Genomic DNA, 23801 nt, shown 5'->3' with positions numbered 1-23801 from the left:
TCTGAGTGTGTGTGTGAGCACGCTTATCTGTGTCTGAGTATCCACATATGTCTCTGAGTTGTGTATGTCTATGTATAAGTGTGTGTATGTGTGCCTATGTGTACTGCGTGTGTGTCTGAGTGCCTGTGTGTCTGCATATCTGTGTGTGCCTGAGTGCATCTGAGAGTGTGTGTGCGACTGCGTGTGTCTGAGTATGTGTGTCAGTGTGCTGAGTGCCTATCTACGTGTGTGTGTGTCTGAATATGTCTGTGTGTGTGTCTGTGCCTGTGTGTGTTCGCTGCTCACCTGGGAGCCACAGCCCATTGTCCTCTGGGCAGCACACCTGTCCAAGACCCACAGGAAGGTACAAAACTGCCCTCTCCCAGGGAGAACCCCTGGCTTCCTGGTGCACAAAGATGAAGGACCCCAGCCCCGAGACCCGCCCTCGCACATCAGCTCCCGAGAAGTCACTGCGAGCCGTGGCACCCCGACAAGAAAACAGCCCAGCCCCCAGCAACATTGCGGCCCGGCAGCGCCTGCAGGAGCCAGGGCTGCCCCTGCCTCCGCCTCCTGTGCTGTGACCGCCAAGGCTCTAACCCCTCCCGGAAAGGCGGGGAAGCACTCACCTACGACCGCCCCTACGTGGGGGCCCGGCAGGAGCAGCCAGCCGAGCAGCTGTGGGAGGCCGTGCAGACAGCACAGCCGCTGGTTGTCGGTGAGAGCAGCTGTGAGACAGGGAAACAGGCCGGCCTGGGACGTCTATGCCTTTAACACAAATTCTCCAAATAAGAGGCCTCGTCCAGTCACGTCATTAGAAAATAAAGTGTTTATTAAGAAACTATACACGGGCGCTCCTGCGTGTCCCTGTGGAAACACACGCCCACGTCGAGCACGAGGGAGGGGGTGGAGCCGGGAAGGCTGGAAGTGAGGTATGATCGCAGCCATGAGGCCTGGACCCCGGGCCCGGCGGTGGAGAAGCCCCTGGCGCAGGCGGGGTGGGCAGCCCTGGGAGGACACTGGGGTGCTGGGACCCAGGAGCTACCGGGCAGTGACAAGGCCAGGGCTGCGTCTGACGCCCAGGAGGAACCTGAGGAGCTGGCTGGGCTCCCACGGGCAGGACCAGGAGGCAGCCACTGCCCCGAGACCCTCACTCCTGGGAGACCCAGCACGGGCCCAGGCTGCTCCCCACCGCTGAACGACTCCACCTAAACCAGCTTGGGCCAAAACCTCCACCACTTTGTCCCAGCAGCACCTGTGGGAGCCAAGGGACGGCCAGTGCTGAGCTCCCGGGGGCCCACAGGGGCCGGTCCACACCGGAGCTCACACAGCACGTGCCGGCAAGTGGGGGGCATTCAGGGCCCTGCACAGCTGCCTCTCCCAGTGGAGCCAGTGAGGACTGGCCCGTCGTCTCCCCAGCAGGACCAGTTGAAAACGAGGGACTCAACTTCCCTCTGGGGTAAGCTGGCCGTGGCGGGGCATGAGCGAGCCCAACAAAAGAAACAGCGGTGGCCCAGAGGCAGGGGCCACTTCCGTCAGCGCCACGCAGGGACTGGAGGTGGCCACGCTACGACTCTTCCCCTTCAGTCCATCTTGACCTTGAAACAGCGACTGCATCGGCTCCGAGGGTTCTCAGAGTCACGAGGGAGGGGGCGCAGGGACAGCCCCCGGGCCATGGCCAGCAGGAGACCCAGCTCCCTGGGTCCCTCGTGGTCCTGGTGGGCTGTGGCCAGTTCATGGCAAGGCCTCTGCAGCCGAAGCCGGGAAGGGCAGCAGATCTGGGGCCGTCTTTCCAGGGAGCGTTCGAACCACACCCTCAGCAAGCCACTCCAGAGAGAAGAGGAAGCAGGCGCACGTGTGCCCAAAACACACCCTGCTCCAAGCGTGCACACACACGCACACGCACACACACTCGCCTACAGAACGACCGTCTCCACGCCTGCCTCTGAGCCCTGAGCTGGGGCCACGCATGGCCCGGCTGCCTCTGACCGCGCCGTCTCCACCTCTGCTCCGTGCTCTCCATGACGTTTCCCCGTGGAGGCTGCAGGGCGCCGAGGTCACTGAGCGGGCAGCAGGGTGTCCCAGGCGGGCCAGGGAGACCCCATGCGTCCGAGCCGCAGGGAAGTGAGGCCGGGGCCGGGCTGGACGTCGGCAGGCTTTTTCGCGGAGTTGGGCTGTGTTTGCAAAGCGAGGGGGCGGCTAGTGTGCGTAAAAGACGGCTCCCGGTGCCCAGGGTTTTACTTCTCTTTATTGGCTCGAGACGGGGAGCGCAGCGGCGACCGAGGCGTGGCCCTGCGTGCTGCCCGGGACGCCCGTCTCCCGGGCAGGGGCGCGGGCACTGGTGCTCATGCAGTCTCTACTTAGCATCCCCAGATCCAAAGAGAGCAGGGCCTGGCCCCCCAAGGTGACATCAGGACAAGGAGGCTTAAAGGAGTCTAAAAGCCATGACGGCCTTTGCTGAAATAAACACTGACATCCTCAGCATGGACGCCATGGTTAAGAGGCTTGGGATGTCCAGGAAGGCTTATTGGATTCAACATAATTTCTCTGAAACCTACAAAAAACAAAAAGAAAAAAAAAAACAGAAAAACAGAAAAAGGCAAAATAAAGCAAAACCAAAACCCCCAGAGTTCAAAACCAGGAGGGGAAACAGAGGGGGCCTGAAGAGGGAAGGACACAGATAGACTGGACACTGCAAACCCTGTCACTCAGCGGGGGGGGGGGGGGGGGGTGAGGGCGGGGCAACTGCTGGACACTGCAAACCCTGTCACTCAGCGAGGAGGGCGGGGACAGGAAGGGCAGGGCGAATGGCTGGACATCACAAACCCTGTCACTCAGTAGGGGGGCGAGGGTGGGGCAACTGCTGGACACTGCAAACCCTGTCTCTCAGAGCGGGGCGGGGGGGGGGCTAGGTGACCTGCTGGACATCGCAAACCCTGTCACTTGGCAGGGGGGCGACAGGCTGGACACTTCAAACCCTGTCTCTCGGGGGGGGGGGTGCTGGGCGACCTGCTGGACATCGCAAACCCTGTCACTTGGTGGGGACGACTGGCTGGACACTACAAACCCTGTCATTCAGTTGGGGGACGAGGGTAGGGCAACTGCTGGACATTGCAAACCCTGTCACTTGGCGGGGGGGGTGGCGACAGGCTGGACACTGCAAACCCTGTCTCTCAGGGCGGGGGGCTGGGCGACCTGCTGGACATCGCAAACCCTGTCACTTGGGGGGGGCGACTGGCTGGACACTACAAACCCTGTCATTCAGTGGGGGGGCGAGGGTGGGGCAACTGCTGGACACTGCAAACCCTGTCACTCAGCGAGGAGGGCAGGGCAACAGGCTGGACATCACAAACCCTGTCACTCAGTGGGGGGGCAAGGGTGGGGCGACCTGCTGGACACTGCAAACCCTGTCACTCAGCAAGGAGGGCGGGGGCAGGAAGGGCAGGGTGAATGGCTGGACATCACAAACGCTGTCTCTCAGAACGGGGCGGGGGGGCTAGGTGACCTGCTGGACATCACAAACCCTGTCTCTCAGAGTGGGGCGGGGGGGCTAGGTGACCTGCTGGACATCGCAAACCCTGTCTCTCGGGGGGGCGGGGGGGCTGGGTTACCAGCTGGACATCACAAACCCTGTCACGTGAGCACAGGGCCTGAGTCTCTCTTGGGTTGGGACCATCTTTCTGAGGAGGCACTGTGACAAGCCAGGGGTGGGGTGGAAGATGTGTCAGCGAGGGTCACCAGAGGCCCAGGAGGGGCCACAGCCTCCCTCACTGCCCAGGGCACGGGGCACCCCCACCCCAGGCAGCTGAGCCTGCTGCCCGCAGGGACCACACCAGGACACGGGGACGTTCACTCCTCCTCCCGGCCTCATTTCCCCAGGTCAGCAGGAGGCAGGCAATGAGGGTGATCTCTGGGCTGCCCGTGACCCCACACCTCACAGGGCAGGCAGGCAGTGCTGATGCCACGGCCCCTGGGACGGGCCACCTCGACCCGGAGGGTCAGCTCCTCTGGCCACGGGCCAGGGAGGGAAGTTGGATACCAGGGATGCAGTGTTCCTGATCAAAGCTCCAGAGAGAAGCAATGGCTGTAAGAGCATGTGTGTGCACACATGTGTGCATGGGAGCATCTGCTTTTGCAAGTGTGTGCACACGTGTGTGCATGCACTATATGTTTATGTTTGTGCAAGTGTTCACCCAAGTATGCTTGTGTCTGCGTGCTTGTATGTGCATGTTTGTGCAGTGTACTGTGTACATGTGTGCAGGTGCACATGTAGTGTGCACCTACCTGTGTGCATGTGTATGTGCACATGGGTGCATCTTTGCTCTGTGTTCTTCAATGCATGTAGTATGCACACGTCATTTTGTGGGCATGTGTGTTGTGCTATGTGCATGTGTGCACAGGTGTTAACTGTGTGGGGGATGCACGTGTTTCATTATACCATGTGTGTACGTATATGCATGCACATATTATGAATTGTGTGTTTTGCTACATGTATGTGTGTCTGTGTGGGATGCGCATGTTGCATTGTGTGTACTGTATATGTATATTAACATATTGCATGTTGTGTTATATGTACATTTCTATGTACATGTGTGCATGTGCCTGGGTGCATGTGTCTGCGTGTGTGTTGTGTTACATGTATTGTACACACATGTGTCCATGTGGGTGTACATGATGTGTGTAGTGTGTTGTGCTGTGTGCATGTATGCAATTGCATGCCCCTGCAATGCACATGTGTGCACGTGTATTCACATGTTGTGTTGTGCTATGTGTATTGTTTTCTATGTGCATGTGTGCATGTGCATTATCCTACATGCGTGTGTGTACATGTGTATCCGTGTGGGATGGACATGCTGAATTGTGTGTGTACTGTGTTGTGCTATGTGAACAGGTGCATTTCCATGTCTCTGTGTGGAATGCATGTGTGTGTGTATCCACATGTGTGTGTTTGCTATGTGTATTAACTCTGTGCATGTGTGTATTCATGCCTCTGTGTGGGGTGCCTGTCTGATGTCTGTTATGCCACATGCACATGTACACTTGTATATCTGGGTGGGATGCACATCTGCAATGTGTGTGCCTGTGTGTTGTGCTATGTGCATGTGTGTGTTTGCACGTCTGTGTGGAATGCACGTGTGTGCATGCACTTGCACTCTATGTGCATTGTGTGTGCAGGCCTTTGGACCACACAAGCCCATGGCTTTGTGAAGCTTAGTGCAGGCTGTGGAGAGCACAGTGGGCTGCTGGACACTGAGGGTCCCCAGAAAGGGCCTGAGACCCTGAGCCTTGGCCTTCTGCCTGGGACTATGGAGGTCAAAGCACACTGGGTGTGGCATGGCTGGGGGCGGTGGGTTTGTGAACAGGGAAGAAGCCTCCTGCTATGACAGCACATGTTCAGGGAGACCAAGCATCGGGGGACAATGCAGATGGCTTCCCGTGCTGACCACCAGCAAGGGTGGGCTCGCATCTGAGGGGAAGGGCAGGGGCAGGCCACGGTCCCCACGGCCTGGCGGGGGGCACCACGGTTCCTCCTGCAGGGTCCTACTCCTCTCACCAGCCCTTGGAGCTACTTCCTGGGAGACCCCTCTGAGGAAGGGGCCGAGTCCCAGCCCACACCCCATCCTGGAGACACACGGAGGCTGGGGAAGGGGGTCCTCGGGGCCAGCACTGGCAGGGGGAGGGGTCTTTACCAAGTACAGAGACGTCGAAGGAGGCGACTCACCATGTGAGCTTGGGTAAGAGACATCCCCACTCTGGACCTCGGGCTCGTCATATAGATAGTGGGCGGATGGGGCTAGGTGGTCTCTATTGTCCAAGTTTAATATCCCATGATTGTCTATGTTTGAAAAGACCCCTGGCAGAAGAGGCAGACACGGGGAGTTAAAGATCAGCAGTGCCCCAAGCGCACAGACACAGGCGTGCCGTCCCCCGGGGCAGGGGCCAGCACAGGCTCCGGGCGTCCCCGCTGCTGCCCCTCGCTATTCCCTGCAGGCACCCAGCTGGCCTCAGCACAAAGCCCAGAGCCACCATCCTCCATGGGCCACAGCAGCGGGCAGGCTGGGGTTGGGGACCACAGGGCCACAGCTGGGCACAGCACAGGACAGGCTGGGGCTGGGGCAGGGAGGCTCACCACAGCCACGGACTCACCCAGCGCCTTCCTGGGCGCTACAGTGTGCCCACTGTTCGTCTGGGGCTCCCTGGGGCCCTGGGAGGCTGCTGCTTGAGCGTCGGGGACCTGTCAGACCCAGGACCCCCTTGCTGACAGCCAGCCAGCTGCTCCAAGAGGGGGAGCTCGGTTCCCTGAACCCTCCCTTGCCCGTGTCGGGGTCTGCACCTAGGAACAATGAACGCCGTGGACCCCCTCAAGCGGGGCAGGGACTCTGACGGAAGGGAGGCCGTCCCGGCTTCCTGCAGAGCCACACGGCCCCCAGGCAGGGAGAGGCCACGCCAGCTGCCCGGGGCCCTGCCTGTGGGAACACGGGCCTTTCCCACACGAGCTGGAATCTGAGCTTTGTTTTCTCTGGAACTCTTTCCCAAGTGGAGCGCTTCCAAGATTCTAGACGCTGACACTGACGGCAGGGAAGGCACTGCTGCAGCCCCTCCCCCTCCCCAGTCTCACATAACCCAGGGCAGCAAGGACTGGGCAGGGGCTCGCTAGGCGGGTGGGGGAGGCAGAACCGGCAGGGGCGGCTTCAGCGAGGCCTTGCCCGCAGTGGCGTCAGGGACGGGGGTCCTCGCAGCCCCTGTGTCCCAGAGCAGCAGAGGCACTGGGACGGTCTTGCTCGAGGGCTGTGAGCCCTGAGGAAGAGGTCAGGGGAGGGGGCTGCACAGGGAGTCTGCGCCAGTGCCACTCGGCCGAGAATGGGCTCCGTCCCTTAGACGGGCCACCAGGGCTGTGAACACGAGACCAGGCCCACGGGCCGCCGGGGCTGTGAACACGAGACCAGGCCCACGGGCCGCCGGGGCTGTGAACACGAGACCAGGCCCACGGGCCGCCGGGGCTGTGAACACGAGACCAGGCCCAGCCCTTCAGACGCCTCCGTGTTCCCCACAATCACCACGATCCGATCACCTCTGCCCAGCCCGGGTGCAGGGTGACCAGCACCTGGCACCTGCCCACACTCCCGTGCTCCACCTCGGCCTCCCCTTCTACATCCACTCCTGTGCTGTCGTGGACGCGACCATCTCGGAAACCAGCCCGGCCCCACCCGCCGCCCACACCCGCCTCTGTGCTCAGAAAGCCCCAGCATCACAGCCACACGCGGGCTCACACCGCCGTGTGCTTGCGTGGGCGGAGACACGTGGGGTCCTGGAGCCAGGCTCACGGGGGCCGCACCACCCCTCACTCACAACTCCCGCCTTTCCCGGGGCAAGAGGATGTGCGACATGGAAGGAGCCCCTAGCTGTGGCCCAGCTTGCCCTGGAACCCACAGCCCACGCGGGCCGGAGGACTTTCCCTGCCATCAGCCAGGCAGGACTGACTCCATCTTACAGGGAGGAAAACGAGGCCCAGGAACACGTGGCCCAGCCCCAGGGCTGCTCTGAGATCGTTCTGTGCAGAACCCGTGCCTCTGACCCCATGTTCCCTGTGGTGAGCGGCGCCGCGGCCCCATGCTGGAAGCAGTGTGGGGAAGAAGCCGTGGCCACAGGGGTCCGGTCCCAGGAAGCTGGACCCGAGCCGGCACCAGCTGCCCTCACAGCAGCTCCCCGAGAGCCCAGGCGCTGAGCCCCAACCCCGCCATTCCCCGGGGCACACCATTTCCTGCGCTCCCAGCCTGGGACACGCCCGGCCCTCCAGGTGGAACCGGGCACAGATGGGAATCCCAACTCCAGCTACACCCTGAGCGTGTCCCCCGGCTGCTACCTCTGGGAGTCCGCCCCACGCACGCAGGCCAGGGTGAGCTCAGGAACAAGAGGCAGGAGGCACCTGGATGACGGCAAAGGCTCGGAAAGTCACCTGAAATCCACGCCCACAGGATCTTCAAAAGTCCACAGGAAACGTGGAGAACCGACGCGTGGGCTTCGAAGACTACTCTGCACCAAAGTGAGCATGGGCTTCCACTCGGCTTCTCCGTGCTCAGGCGCTGTCCCCAGCACCGCCCTGTCCTCGGTGGGGACGTGGAACCCCTGGGGGTGCATCAGGGAGCCCACTCAGGGTGCCCGGACTCCTCCCGGCAGCTCCCAGGCCAGGGCCCTGCTGCATCTCCCACAGGGGAGCTGCACCGCGCTCAGGCAGGGCAGGCCCTGAGACACGGTGGGGGCGGCCCCTGTGGCTCCCCCGTGGCTCCTTCCGCTCCGGAGGGCCCTCGCCTTTTGCACAGGAGTCCTTCCTGCCCTGCTGTCAGAGGGCACCGGAGGCTGCGGCCCCGGCCACACTCCAGGCCACCGCGGCTTCTCAGATCCCTTCTGCCATCCTGAGCCGGCAGACCCCACCCACAGGCCATACCCGGCCTTCGGATGGGACTTCATTTATTCACTTACTTTGGCACAAACGCTTTTCTTTCTGTTACTTAGTTGCTGACATTTAAAGCTCGGGCAATTTCACATGTGAGATATTCCCAGTTCTCACTTCCCTTGTCAGTTCAGGCGTCTGGCAGCGCCGGGCCACGTCCCTGCAGGGTGATGGCTGGCCAGAGCGAGGGGTGGCCGCGGCGCTCAGCAGGCGCGGGCTGTCCGTTTGCCGTCTCCACACCACCCTTCCTGGTCTCCTCCTCCCCATTCCCCACACGCAAACACAAGGCTGACCAAGCCGAGCCACCACCGCTCTGCAGCCAGCCTCACCGACCACCTCCATGCCTCCAAAGTCCCGTGGCCATGGTTAAGTCACACAGAAGTGGCAGCAGCCTGACCACGGGGGACGCCCATGTCACACAGCAGGCGGTGGCCAGGGACAGAAACGCCGTTGCTAGGAGGGGAGGTGGCACTCACAGCAGTGGTCTCCCCATGGCCAACACATGTTGGGGACAGGGCCAAGGCAGCAGGAGGAGGAGTGGTCTCACATCCCATAATAACACAGGGCACACCAGGCCCCACAGGACATCGCCGTGTCCCTGCCACACGCCAGCCTCACGCATGAGTGTCAGACTGCAGTGTGGGTCCCTCTTCCTGGCAAGCGGCCTGGCCCTAAGGGGTGAGGGGCCGCCTGCCCGTGCGCCAGGCGGCCGAGTCTGGCTCCACCGTGTGCAGAGGCCAAGCAGCGGTGCCCTCAGTGTGGCTCAGCGCCTGGAGCTGCACCCACACAGGTCGCGGGGAGGGCGCCCTTGGGACCCGGTTTTCAGCAGAAGCAGGAGGCTGCCCAGAAGGAAACGGTTAGGCTCACTCAGACCGGGAGGGCTCTGCCCGGGCTTCACACGTCCCCGTGCTGGGCTGACCTGGGCTCAAAGCAGCCAGCAGCCAGTCCGAGAGAAAGGGCAGGGATGAGGCCGACTCCCTCCTCCCACGATGGAAGCGGGCAGCAGCCCCGGCTGAGCCCTGGGCCGATTCTCCGTGCCCGCTGCAGGGGGCAGGAAGGGACAGGCACCTCCACTCCCACTTCCTGTCCAGCTGCCCACAGGTGAGCCTGGGAGAGCAGCAGACGAGGGCCCAAGCACGGGGAGGCCCCGGTGGAGCGCCGGGCTCCAGCCTGGCCGTTGTGGCCATCTGGAGAAGGAAGCAGTGCATGCAGGACCTCTGTCTCTCCCTTTCTCTCCGTCATTCTGCCTTCGAATAAGTAAAGAAATCTTATCCAGTAAAAACAGCTGCCTCCACGCCCTTCCCAGCACTTCAGAGCACCTGGCTCGGGTTCAGAGCTTTCCCTCGACTCCTCGCAGACGTCTGAAACGGGGAGAACCCGGAGTTCTCTTCCCAGCCCCATGAACAATACACAAGTTTGGTGTCTTCATGCCAGATTCTGAAGAAGGAACTGGTTTTACCCACGGCTGAGAACCCGGTGAGTCCGTCCAGGGGCCTGTCCCCATGCTGTCCGTCAGCAGAGGAAGCCAGGATCACGACCCGTGAGCACCACAGCCCCGCCGGGCCGGCATCCGAGCACCAGAAAGGGCTCTTCCCGGCCGTGTCCCCGCCGCGCCTGCCGCTGAAGGAGTCACCTGGTGAATGTTCCACCGCCAGCGCCTGCTTCTATGTTTCCTTATCCCGAGAAAGTGGCGGTACATGTTGGCGCACAGCCGACCAGCAGCCCAAGTCCCACCGAGGCAGCGCCGGCGCAGGCTTTGCAAACCAGAGGGCAGTGAGACTTCACTCACTGCACAGGCAGGAGGGAGCCTGGCCGTGGGCCTGGGCCCAGGCCGTGGCCTCTCAGCAGTCCGTGCAGAAGGGGACAATCTCAGACCGCAGAGGCGACATGTGCACTGTGAGGAGCCCCTCCAGTGGTTCCCCTGCGCAGCCACCTCCCAGTGGCTCTGCTCCAAGGACGCGCCCGGTCAGCGACCCCAAGTCCTCAGCTCCACTCCATTGCTTAGGTTTCCCCAAAGCAGTGGCACAGCTCACATCCGCTGGTTGTGGCGGGACAGGCGTCTTCTCTTCCACCTCGTGTCTGGCATCAGGAAGGCTTCCTCCTCCAGACGGAGGGTGCCGATGCCATCCGCCGACCGCCAGGAGCCCCCAGCGCCTCTTCCAGCCTCCGTCCCCAGCTGCTGCTCCCTCCCGCACCTCGCTGGCAGACTCCCACAGAGCCCTGGCTCCTGGCTGGCGTTGGTGGAGTCTGCAGTCTTCCTCCGGTGCCCACGCTGGACTCTGTTCCCGTCAGCCGCCTTCGACTTCATCCGCGATGCCCGTGGACGTGCTCTGGACTCACGCAGTCAGGTGCACCTGTCTTTCCCGCTGTGTAGCTACCGCACACGTCTGTCAACAGACACCTCCCTCCAATGGCAGAGGTCCCCTCCCCTCAGTAGTCCTGCTGAGTCTCCCTCACAGAACTCCATGGGACTCACGCGGGGACTCTTCAAACAGGGGCACCATCATCCTCCCGTGGAGGCTCGCAGCCCATGTCCCAGATGGGCCCGGATGCTGTCTCCCAGGGCAGACAGGCAGGTGGGCAAGGCACAGTGATGAGTCTGGGACAAGCACACGTGACAATCGCCGTGTGTGACTCGTGGGGGAGCCCCGGGCAGCCAGACGCAGTGAGGACTGAAGCCAGCCCGTGGTTTGGCCCTGTGCGGTGGAGACACAGGATGGGCACAGCGGGGGTAGGGGGCTGCGGGAGAACACTCTGCTGTCTCTCACTTGCCTGTACCTCTGCAACTGCTTCATAAAAGCTCTCGGCTGAAACAAAAAGACCTGCTTTCAAGTTTCAGCCATACCCTGGGAAAGCAGTAGAAGATGGCCCGCGTCCTTGGGCCCCTGCACCGTGTGGGAGACACGGAAGAGGCTCCTGGCTCCTGGCTTTGGATCAGCGCAGCTCTGGCCATTGCAGTCATCTGGGGAGTGAACCAGCAGCTAGAGGATCTCTCTCTCTCTCTCTCTCTCTCTCTCTCTCTCTCTGTCTCTCCTTTTCGCTCTGTGTAATTCTGACTTTCAAATAAATAAGTAAATCTTTTTTTAAAAAAAAAAGTTTCAGCCATAACTTCCACGTATTCCATGACTGGTGTGAGGCAGGGAACGGCTTCCCTGGGTGAACCCCATCCATGCGGATTTTCTGTGCCAGCAGAGACCACGCTCTGTGTGGCACCTGTGTGTGGCACCTGTGCCTGTCTGTCTGTCTGTGCACCCACCCATCCCTCTGCACGCGTGTGCTGGAAGCAGTGGCTGGGACGTGGCCTGTATGCTCTCAGCTGTCTTGGGAACTTTATAACCAGTCCTTGTCCACGAGAGCAAACCTTTTCAGTCTTCTTTTTAAAAAATATCTTGGCCATTCTTGGCTTTCATTCCCTCATATAAATTATAGGATTATCTTATCAAACAAGAGCCTTCAGACACCCCACTGGGATTTTCTTCTGGACAGATTTGGGAGAGAACCAGCCTCTTTATTACACTGGTTCGTCCCACCCGTGAACAGGGAAAAGCCCCCACCCAGTGCGAGTCAGACTTGTCCGGGAGATCTTGCATACCCTTTGTTAGACTTAGATTTTTTTTTTATTTCACAATTTTTTATTTTATTTTACTTTGTTCTCATAAACATGATCTACTTTAAGTTTTTGATTAGTGCTTAGGGAATACACTGGTCGCTGGGGCTCTCGTCTCGTGATTCCCGAGCTGTCGAGTTGGCTCCAGTGGTCACTCCACCAACACCCCCGACGGGCAGTGTGGACAATGGCCTGCCTGCCTGGGACGGTCGTCCTTGTCTCTCCCATCCTCTCCTCTCGCCCCATTGCCTTGTCCAGGATGTCCACGGGCGTCCTCGGGCGTGCCTCACAGTTTAGAAGCAGAATTCACTCCCACTCTGCTCGTTCCCTGTCTCCCCTCCTCCTGAGGTCTAAGCTGGAGCTGTCACGGGGCATTGGAACTTCAGCTCCAAAGCAAACCTGACGAGGACTGGCCCGGCAGACATCACTGGGACCCAGCACTATGGCCCTCGCTGTCGAGCGGCTCAGTTTGGAGCCTGGTCCCAGCGGCTGCACCTTGCTTAGGGTCACGGATGCTGGCCAACTAGCAACGCTGTTCTCCTGCTCTCTTTCCGTGCAGATGCCTGTCCACAGCCCGTGGCTCCAAGTCGTGCCTCAGACTCCGGCCCTCAGACAATTTGGAGCGGCCAGCCGTACAGACCCCTCTAGAGCTAAGCCCTGCTCTTATTGCCTGTAGACTTGGGGCCCGGCCTGAGGCCATTTCCAGCCCTGCTCGGGCCCCCACTGTGCCTGGCATGTCCACGACCCTGCTCTGACCCCCACTGGGCCTCCGCGTGTCTGTGGCCCTGCTCTGGGCCCCCACTGTGCCTCGGCATGTCCATGACCCTGCTCTGGCCCCCACTGGGCCTCTGTGTGTCCGTGGCCCTGCTCTGGCCCCCACTGGGCCTCCGCGTGTCCGTGGCCCTGCTCTGACCCCCACTGGGCCTCCGCGTGTCTGTGGCCCTGCTCTGGGCCCCCACTGTGCCTCGGCATGTCCATGACCCTGCTCTGGCCCCCACTGGGCCTCCGCGTGTCCGTGGCCCTGCTCTGGCCCCCACTGGGCCTCTGTGTGTCCGTGGCCCTGCTCTGGCCCCCACTGGGCCTCCGCGTGTCCGTGACCCTGCTCTGGCCCCCACTGGGCCTCCGCGTGTCCGTGGCCCTGCTCTGGCCCCCACTGGGCCTCCGCGTGTCCGTGGCCCTGCTCTGGCCCCCACTGGGCCTCTGTGTGTCCGTGGTCCTGCTGCAGACCTGGAGCGGGGGCCCAGAGGTATGCGCTTGCTTTGCTGTAACCACAGCCCACTTTTCTTTCCGTATCAGAGGAAAGCGCATGATCTTGTTTCCAAAGCTGACCTCTTAACTGGGGCCTTCAGTCCCCTCTGCAGCTTCCTCGTTCACAAGGTTCTGTCTCTCCAGGTCTACGCTCCTTTGCACAAACCCTTACACACGGTCTCCTCCACCTGTGCCCTGTGCGCACCACGCTGCCACACTCCCAGTTTCTTTCCCGATGAATGCAGGAGCAGTGCCCTGCACTTGACCACACCCCCTCCCCCATTCCACTTCCCTGTCTCTTCCGGAGCCACATGCTGCACCCTAGCCTCCACCGCCCCACCGGTCACTCGTGTGTGCCTCCCACAGCCCCAGTTCCGGTTCCTCTGCAGAACTGACCTCTCAGAGGTCACCCACGGCCACCCACGAGCAGATCTCCCTTCCCCTCTGCCTTGGTCACTCCATGTACATGGCATCCTGACCACCGACACCCCACGGCACTCCAACCGAGGCCCCCATCACTGCCACCTGCTCCCGGCTGGGCTCTCTTCTGCGTGGCTTCTCACGGATCCACTTGGTGGAGCCTTCAGGACCAGAGCTTGTTGGAAATGCAGACTCCCGGGATCCAGCGAGCCCTGGGGCGGTGCCCGGGGACCTTCCAGCATGCGAGGTGGTGCTCCCGCCTCGGCTCCTCTCCCTCCACCCCCTGCACGTCCATCAGGAACACGTGTCTCCACCACCCCCTGCACGTCCATCAGGAACACGTGTCTCCACCGCGGTGGCTTCCAATCCTTGCACTTCAACCACAGCTTTCTTCCAAACGTCATTCTCAGAAGCCAGATCTTCTCTTGGTTTTCGTTTCCTGGCCTCAGTAGCGCAGACCCAGGGTTCCTGCAACCTGCACCCAGCCATTCCCCCAGCAGGCCATGTCAGCACTGCGCTGGAAGCTGCTCGGGCACAGCTCCTGGGGTCACCCTCACCTCTCCCGGATGCCCCCGGTTCCCCACATCTGATCAAACGCCAGCTCCGGGTCTTTGTTCTGCGAGACCCGGGCTCTCTGCTATCTGGCCCCAGCGGCGGAGCAGACAGAGACCGGGAGGGGCTGAGCTGCTTTCCGGGCCTGCTCCACTACCTGCGACGCTCTCACCACCAAGGCTCCTCCCTAAGGCCTCTGCACACAGGAAGTGCCTGTACTCCCTCACAGGTGCTTGGGACGGAAACGGAAGCACAGGCCAGGCGGCCTCGGGGGCTGGTTTTCACAGCCTCGCCACCCACCCCTGCTCAGGGCCAGTGTTTCACAGCTTCTCGACAAGTTTCCGATTCCAGCCCTCGAGTGACCCTCCCTGCCTCACTGCTATCAAACCACGTCACTAACACAGCCATTCACCAACCTGCCACCTTCCTCAGAAGCCACCAGCAACTTTGAAGTGTCGCCTGCGTGTGCTCAAAACCTAGGGTTGCCATCCTGGTCTCACCGCACCAACCGCTCTGCCCTGGCCGCCACGCCCCTCTCCCTGCCGCCCTGACTCAGGGCAGCGCTGAGCTGGCCACACCTGGCGCGACTTGGAGCCCACCACGCTGTGGCATTCCACGGCTCTCAACCCCTGTCTCCTCGCTGTCCTTATCCCCTTCCTTCCAGCACCACGTCAAATCCACCTCCTGGCGATTCCGAATTTCTACGAAGCTTCTCTCCCCCTGCTATGTGGAATCGCGTTCAAAGCTTTCGCTACAGGGAAACTCGTGCTTCTTTTTCATTTCTCCAAGGGGTCATCTGAACATGACCACCCCTAACACCCAGGACCTGCGGAGGTGAGCTGCACCCCAACGCAGAACTGCCTCAACCTCGGCTGCCCACACCCCCAGGAGGAGGAGCGGACACTTGGGCAAATGAGGGCAGAGACAGTCTCTTTCAGAGCCAGGACCCGAATCCAGCCTGCTCATTCCTGCTCCCATAACCCCTGTGTCTGCTGATGCCCGGGGGCAGCACAGCCAGCGGCTCTGCCGTGACCTGGTGACAGCGCCAGTGACCCGAGGCTTCAGAGCCCTGCACAGGCAGGCGAGTTCTACGACACAGGACTTTCAGTGACGAGCGTGTCACCCCCCGTCTGCGAGACACAGAAGGCACCACGTCATCTTGGCAGCATGGCGCCCAGCCCAGCCTGGCGTGTCACCCGGGACCGGGGTCCTCCAGCCCCATCTGGCACTGGGGAGCCGGCGTCTCTGACTCACGGTCGCACCGTCCAGGACATCACAGCAGGATCCCAGGCCGGCGTCACTGTGCACCTTATCTCCCAGCAGGCCACGGCCAACAGGTTACCTCCGGGCAGCCCTACAAGCTGATGCAAACCCGAGGAGCTGCAACCCCGCTTCCACATCCTGACGACGGAAGGGATGAAGAGAACCGCTGCGGCAGAGGGCCCCACCACCCCGAACGGCGCTGCCTGCGGCCCCTCGCTCAGACTCACAGAGATGCTGACTGGGCCGCACGGCTGCCAGCGTCTCCCCGGAGACCCAGACGAGTGCGCAGAGAGGCCTGAGAGACTCAGCACGGACCGGGGAGCATCAGCCTGGCCAGGCAGGCCCCACAGTGGACGCCGGGAAGCCCCGACTCAACGCCCCCTCCAACTTGCCCCGATCGTCGCACTTCCAGGAGGTGCCGAGGGCCTCGACCAGCCGTGGCACTGAGCTTTGAGCTGGAGGGAGGGAAGGGGAGGGGCAAGGTGGGTGGGAGCCGCTGGGGGTCCAGGGCCAAGGTGAGCGCCACGCCTCCTGTGGCCACCGCTGTGGCACACTCTGAGTTTCAACCTCCCCAGAGCCCAAGAAGGAACAACGCAAACTGAGACACTCACAGACGGCAGCCTCCCGCTTCTGGGCAGAAATCGTCCCCTTTAAGCTGGATGAGCTGGCGGTTTTCAGGAAACTCACGAAGTTGTACAGCTACACAGTGCTCAGCATTTCACTGCCCTCCTTACACAAACACACGCACACAAGTAAGCCCGCACTAGGGGTCACGCCCGCCCCTCCCGAGCCCCGGGAGCGGCCTCTTCCCCACTCCTAGCATCGCAGGGATGACTCGTCCTGGACAAATCGCCAAACAGAGGCTGCTGCACCCAGGGCCTGACTGGGCAACAACTCGTGCAGGCACGGCCGGTGCCAGCACCTCACTCCTCATGCTCCAGTGACACCCCACGGGAGGACACACTCTTCCAACTCATGGCCTCCATGGACGGTGCCTGCCATGGCCACTCATGGCGCACAAATCTGCACAAATGTAGTGTGGGTGCTGTGCGTTCAGCTTCCAGGAGACGTGGCAGCTGTTCCCCAAAGGGGCTCCACCGTGCCGCGTCCCAACAGCACACAGTGACTGCACGACACATTCCCACCGACCCAAATGTCTGTTCTTATAGCAGCAACCATGATTCAAGAGCGGCAGATTTGTAACGAATGTTGACTCTAAGGAGTGACGTCCTCCAACTTTTTAGTCTTTTTTTAAGACTGTTAGGCTATTTTGAATTCCGTAGGATCCAATAAGTTTTCATGTCACTCTGTTAGGCTATTTTGAATTCCTTAGCATTCCATGTAAGTTTTGTGTCACTCTGTCAATTTCTACAAAACATTGGCCACCTGCATTTGGCAGACTGTGGAATCTGCAGATCGACCTGGGGAGGAACTTCGAGCTCAGCACACTGAGGCCACAAATGCACACAGCAAATGCACACAGCGAGTGCACACAGCAAGTGCACACGGGGAATGCACACAGCGAGTGCACACGGGGAATGCACACAGTGAGTGCACACGGGGAATGCACACAGCAAGTGCACACGGGGAATGCACACAGTGAGTGCACACGGGGAATGCACACAGCAAGTGCACACAGGGAATGCACACAGTGAGTGCACATGGGGAATGCACACAGTGAGTGCACAGGAGGAATGCACACAATGAGTGCACACAGTGAGTGCACAGGAGGAATGCACACGGGGAATGCACACGGAGAATGCACACAGTGAGTGCACACGGGGAAGGCACACAGCGAGTGCACAGGGGGAATGCACACAGTGAGTGCACACAGCGAATGCACATGGGGAAGGCACACAGCGAGTGCACACAGTGAGTGCACATGGGGAAGGCACACAGCGAGTGCACACAGTGAGTGCACACAGGGAATGCACACGGGGAATGCACACGGAGAATGCACACAGTGAGTGCACACAGGGAATGCACACAGCGAGTGCACACGGGGAATGCACACAGCGAGTGCACACAGTGAGTGCACACGGTGAATGCACACAGTGAGTGCACACGGGGAAGACACACAGCGAGTGTACACGGGGAATGCACACAGTGAGTGCACACGGGGAATGCACACAGTGAGTGCACACGGGGAAGGCACACAGCGAGTGCACACAGGGAATGCACACAGCGAGTGCACACGGGGAATGCACACAGTGAGTGCACACAGTGAGTGCACACAGGGAATGCACACGGGGAATGCACACAGTGAGTGCACACGGGGAATGCACACAGGGAATGCACACAGTGAGTGCACACAGGGAATGCACACGGGGAATGCACACGGGGAAGGCACACAGCGAGTGCACACAGTGAGTGCACATGGGGAAGGCACACAGTGAGTGCACATGGGGAAGGTACACAGTGAGTGCACATGGGGAATGCACACAGTGAGTGCACACAGGGAATGCACACGGGGCAGCCAGCTGCTGAGTGATATCGGACTGAGAAGAAAGTGCAGGTACAAACATCCATGCATGCATGCGAGAGCAGCCAGGGCAGGGGCTCCCGCTCACAGGGATAAACCCAGGGAAGGCTGGTAACTGTGGCCGGTGGATGTGAAAGGAGTTCCTTTCTATGAAGGACAGTGTTGCTTTCAAAGTGAAAACCCAGAAATTGAGAAGAGGGAGCCCTACCTGGGCACGGTCCCCACCTCACACCAACAAGGCAGTCAATGTCTTCACTTCACACAGCCCTACCCACTCAACAATCACTCACACAGCCTACCCACACAGCACCCCACTCACATAGCACTACCCACTCAGCAATCACTCACACAGCCCTACCCACACAGCACCCCACTCACATAGCACTACCCACTCAGCACCCACCTCACACAGCCCTACCCACTCAGCACCCACCTCACACAGCCTACCCACTCAGCACCCCACTCACACAGCCCTACCCACTCAGCACCCACCTCCCACAGCCCTACCCACTCAGCACCCCACTCACACAGCCCTACCCACTCAGCACCCACCTCCCACAGCCCTACCCACTCAGCACCCCACTCACACAGCCCTACCCACTCAGCACCCCACTCACACAGTCCTACCCACTCAGCACCCACCTCACACAGCCCTACCCACTCAGCACCCCACTCACACAGCCCTACCCAGCCAGCACCCACCTCACACAGCCCTACCCACTCAGCACCCACCTCACACAGCCCTACCCACTCAGCACCCACCTCACACAGCCCTACCCACTCAGCACCCGCCTCACACAGCCCTACCCACTCAGCACCCACCTCCCACAGCCCTACCCACTCAGCACCCACCTCACACAGCCCTACCCACTCAGCACCCACCTCCCACAGCCCTACCCACTCAGCACCCACCTCACACAGCACTACCCACTCAGCACCCACCTCACACAGCCCTACCCACTCAGCACCCCACTCACACAGCCCTACCCACTCAGCACCCACCTCCCACAGCCCTACCCACTCAGCACCCACCTCACACAGCCCTACCCACTCAGCACCCCACTCACACAGCCCTACCCACTCAGCACCCCACTCACACAGTCCTACCCAGCCAGCACCCACCTCACACAGCCCTACCCACTCAGCACCCCACTCACACAGCCCTACCCACTCAGCACCCCACTCACACAGTCCTACCCACTCAGCACCCACCTCCCACAGCCCTACCCACTCAGCACCCCACTCACACAGCCCTACCCAGCCAGCACCCACCTCACACAGCCCTACCCACTCAGCACCCACCTCACACAGCCCTACCCACTCAGCACCCACCTCACACAGCCCTACCCACTCAGCACCCGCCTCACACAGCCCTACCCACTCAGCACCCACCTCACACAGCCCTACCCACTCAGCACCCACCTCACACAGCCCTACCCACTCAGCACCCACCTCCCACAGCCCTACCCACTCAGCACCCACCTCACACAGCCCTACCCACTCAGCACCCACCTCACACAGCCCTACCCACTCAGCACCCACCTCCCACAGCCCTACCCACTCAGCACCCCACTCCCACAGCCCTACCCACTCAGCACCCACCTCCCACAGCCCTACCCAGCCAGCACCCACTTCCCACAGCCCTACCCACTCAGCACCCACTTCACACAGCCCTACCCACTCAGCACCCCACTCACACAGCCCTACCCAGCCAGCACCCACCTCACACAGCCCTACCCACTCAGCACCCGCCTCCCACAGCCCTACCCACTCAGCACCCACCTCACACAGCCCTACCCACTCAGCACCCCACCTCACACAGCCCTACCCACTCAGCACCCCACTCACACAGCCCTACCCAGCCAGCACCCACTTCCCACAGCCCTACCCAGCCAGCACCCGCCTCCCACAGCCCTACCCACTCAGCACCCGCCTCCCAGCAGCGCAGATCCCACTGCAGAGTCTGGGGTCTCTGCTTCAGGCCTCAGGAGCATCAACGGGAAGCATGGAGCACACAGGCAAGGCTTTACCACCAACCTTGACTTGGAATGAAGGTTAATTAAAAAAACAGTTTCCACTGAAAACCTGTGGAAAAGTAGAACAAGAAGAGCCAGCCAGAAGCTCAGGGAAAACAACTTGCTTACGAATCACAACGTCCACAGCCTCAAAAACCAACGAAAACCTGAAACAAGCAACGCTACTGGGTGACTGTCAGCCGACCCAGCCTGTGGGAGGTGTGGAGCCAGAGCAACACGCACAGGCCCGACTCCCGAGCGTGGGGGCTCAGGGCGGACACCAGGGAGCCCCACACACTCGCAGGGGGGAGGCCCTGACCCTGCCCGAGGCCAGGCACTCGTACGTGAGCTCAGGGACCCGGCAATCATCACACAGCAGGGGTACCGAGGTGTGGGGTGAGGACGGTGAAATCCCTGAGCTGCCCGGCGGCCGCACACTCAGCATCTGAAAACGACGGCTGTGGGACCCGCACACGACAGTCCTGATCTAAGATGGCAGAGGAAGCCACATCCAAGCTTCAAAGCAAAGCTGTGAACCGGTGGCTCTGCTGGCGCAATGTCCAGCTTCTTCACCCAGAGCCACGGCCCAGGGTGGGCCGCTCACCAGGAGCTTCGCCTCCGCAGAGACAACCTCCCCTGGCCTGCTCCGAGGCGTCACCGCGGGCTGTCCGAGCACCTGCCACCTAATCCCCCGAGCAACATTCCTAGTGAGAAGACCCTAGCGCGGACAGAGGCTGAGTGACCTGCCCAAGGTTGCAGGTGGCAGGAGGCAGGGCCGAGGCAGGAACCCAGGTGGGCACACACCGGACCACCAAGGTGCCCGCTCCTCGGGGAAGCAGGAGGGCCACGGAACCAACCTGCTCCAGGGAACCCCTCGTCACCACACAGATGTGACAGGAGGAGGAAGAAACCCTCTGCAAGCAAGAGGCAAACCTAGTGGAATTCCTCCAGGGAGCAGATGGCACGACGCCGTGGGGACACCTGTGAGGACAGATCTGGGTTCTCTCCCCCAAGGCTCCACCCTGCGGCCACGTGGAAGACGGTTCTCCACGCCAATCAGGGAGCCACAGCACGGTCCCTGGGGAGCCGGTCAGAGTCTGGGACGTGTCCTCCGAGCCAAGGGCAGAAGCTCTTGTTTCAGGCCACAGGACAGTGGGTGTCTCCTCTCGGGTTCCTCTGACTTAGCCCTGGGCCCCACCCGATCCATCCTGTCCCTGGGCCTGAGCCGCCCTGCCCCGCCTCCCTGGGGCACCCATACCATCCCTGATCCCCAGAAGGTACCTCTGATTTTCAGAAGCCCTGGGTTCTTGCAGGTGATCAAAAGGAAACGAAAGTGCAGAGATGCCCAGAGACAGGTGCACTGTGCTCCTGGTGACATGAGGACAGCCAGGAAAACTGAGGAAGGGAGCCTTCGCCAAAGGAGAGCCCAGCCCAGGAGGCTTAAGAAAAAGACCCTGGACAGAAGGAAAACCATTCCCTGAGGAAACGCCCTGCAGACCCACACACGGCCAAGGCATGTTGTTCAGACAGCTGCTGGGAGAACATCACCCTTCCCTGGGTCCAAGGCCCATCACACCACAGCCCTCCACAGGGCGAGACAGACACAGAAACCTGGAACGGCTGCATGGAGAGCTCTGACTCACCCTGAAGTACAGGGTGAACATGAACCGGCTGGAAGTCACAGGCCCACGGAGGGCTGGCCTGAGCCGTGCTGGCCTCAGTGCCATGCCCTCCCCTGCACTGAGACCAGAGAAGGGCCAGAGTGCCAGTCCTCACAGCGCAGGACCACACAGCTGACTCCTCCCAGGACTCCCAGGGCCCAGCTGAGTGGCATCCAGGATTCCCGTCTCACAGACACAGGGAGCTGACGCAGGTTTTGCAAAGACAGCAGCAGGTTAACCTTGGGTTAAGCCTCCTGGGCATGGCCCTGCATCTCCCTCTTCTCGCCCAGGGGTCCTCCCTGACTGATGCTTCCCGGCCATGCGCTAGGCCGGCCACGGCCCCCGGGCACCTTACAGGATTGGCCCTCAGGTCATCCGAGACCCTGACGGCCCAGAGAGGCCCGTGAAGTAATGAAGTCGCCACCAAGGACACCTGTGCTAAGCTCCTGGGGTCACACCGCCCCCAACAGCCACCAGGGACTCTGCCTGGGTCTGCAGTGGAACCGTCCCCACAGCCTACAGGGTGCCTGCCCGACAGCCACACTATCCACAAAGCCACCTCATCTTGCCCTCTCTGTCCCCACTTCCTGTGTGATAACTGAAAACCTTCAGACTCCAGGAGGGTGAGTAACCTCAAAGCTGAGTGGACGTCTCACACTGAACCCCAGAACATCTCACGTCCACGTATCCCACAACCCAACCCCAGAGCCTCAGAAGACACAGGGAGGGACTCTCTCTGACCGACGCGACCACACTCCCAACCCCACGTCTGCAGCTCAGTCTCCATGCACTCCATCTCCCTTCAACTCGGGCGTTCAACCCTTAACAGAGACAGGGTGACAACGGAGAAGGTTCTGTCTCCAACCACTCAGGTCATCCAAGTGGGAACCAGAGGCCAGAGGTGTCCTCTGCGTGCTGACGGCCAGGGCAGGCTGGGAGGCCCGCAGGCTCACAGCAAGCCCCTCTCTCAGGACCGGCGGTCCTCGCCATGTGCATAGCGTGCAGCTTCGTAGCTCTCAAAGCAGCCTTGGACTTCAACAAGGAAATGAAAAGGCTTCCAACTGCCGAGCCCGCAGACGCTGCACAGACACAGTGAGGATATTCGCTCATCCACGATTTCTTCCCATGACCTTTCCTGATGCTTCCAGGGTTGTCTCACCTCTCTGCCAGGCTGCTCCCCAGGAAGGACAGGCCCTGTGGTGCTGCCGGCATCCAAGACCCCGGTGTCGTCCCAGGGGAAGCCGCGGCTGAGCAGGGGGCTGGCTTTCTCCCGAAGCAGCGCAGCGCCTGCCAGGGGCCGCGGGGAGAGGCCCCAGCCTCTGTGCCAAGGGCAGCACCCTCCTTGGGCTCCTGGCATGGGGCTTCAGCTGGGAATGAGGGACGAACCTCGGAGGCTGCAGCCGGAGCAGGCAGCCTCCCCCTTGACCTGGGAAATAGGCCGCAGAATCCATGGACGAAACATTGAGGCCCACCAGAACACACGTGTGAGCTCTGGCATGAAACACACAGACACAGCTGGACATCTGTGCACATGGGTCACACACACATGTGTGGAGGGAAACACATGGCTGGACTTTTGCACATACACATACGTGCAGGGAAGCATGCAGAGACAGCCAGGATGTGGCACGCACACACACACGGAGAAACAGACATGCAACTGGACATTTGCACACACAACACATGCATGCAGAGAAACACGTGACTGGATGTTTGCACACACAAGCACGCATACACATGGAGGGAAACACGCCGAGGCTGGCTCTCTGCGCCGTGCACACAACAGTTCGTTGAAGGCTCCCAAGTGTGGATCTGAAACACAACCCCTCACAGCTCAGGTGACGCTCCCGTGTGCCCAGAGCATGGACAGTAACTGAGGCCATCCCAGGAGCACCTGCTCAGCAGGGACAGACACGTGGAGCCCTTGTGCCCACCTGGGCCAGCCACAGCCACAGCAGAAATGGCCAAAGGGGCCCAGAAGGCTTGTTAGGGACGGAGGAGGGCCGAGGAGCCTTGCGTGTGGAGGAGCCCCAGGACGGCGCTGGTGACAGCTTGAGCTACCCGTGCTCACGGCGCCCTTGCTGCGGACGGGAGAGCCGGCAGCTGCAGTGAAAACCCAGGTCTG

General features: G+C 61.0%; 1 protein-coding gene across 7 annotated transcripts in view; it reads right to left on the bottom strand.

Moving 5' to 3' along the window:
- NTRK3 (neurotrophic receptor tyrosine kinase 3) overlaps positions 1 to 23801 on the bottom strand; it is a 265470-nt gene that overhangs the window by 60045 nt on the left and 181624 nt on the right. For 2 of the 7 annotated variants that reach the window (XM_070053300.1, XM_070053301.1), the window contains exons 14-15: positions 5699 to 5830; positions 2205 to 2530 (exon numbers count right to left, since the gene is read on the bottom strand). The exons of 4 other annotated variants lie outside the window; for them this stretch is intronic. In XM_070053300.1, coding sequence (XP_069909401.1) covers positions 2412 to 2530; positions 5699 to 5830 — 251 coding nt within the window. In that variant the 3' untranslated portion in view covers positions 2205 to 2411. Of the gene's footprint in view, positions 1 to 2204; positions 2531 to 5698; positions 5831 to 23801 lie in introns of those variants that run through there. One more of the 7 variants, XM_070053302.1, reaches the window with a different exon arrangement.

The sequence above is a fragment of the Oryctolagus cuniculus genome, chromosome 12, assembly GCF_964237555.1.
Source record: "Oryctolagus cuniculus chromosome 12, mOryCun1.1, whole genome shotgun sequence".
Taxonomy (NCBI): Eukaryota; Metazoa; Chordata; class Mammalia; order Lagomorpha; family Leporidae; genus Oryctolagus; species Oryctolagus cuniculus.
This window is presented reverse-complemented; position numbering and strand designations above follow the sequence as displayed.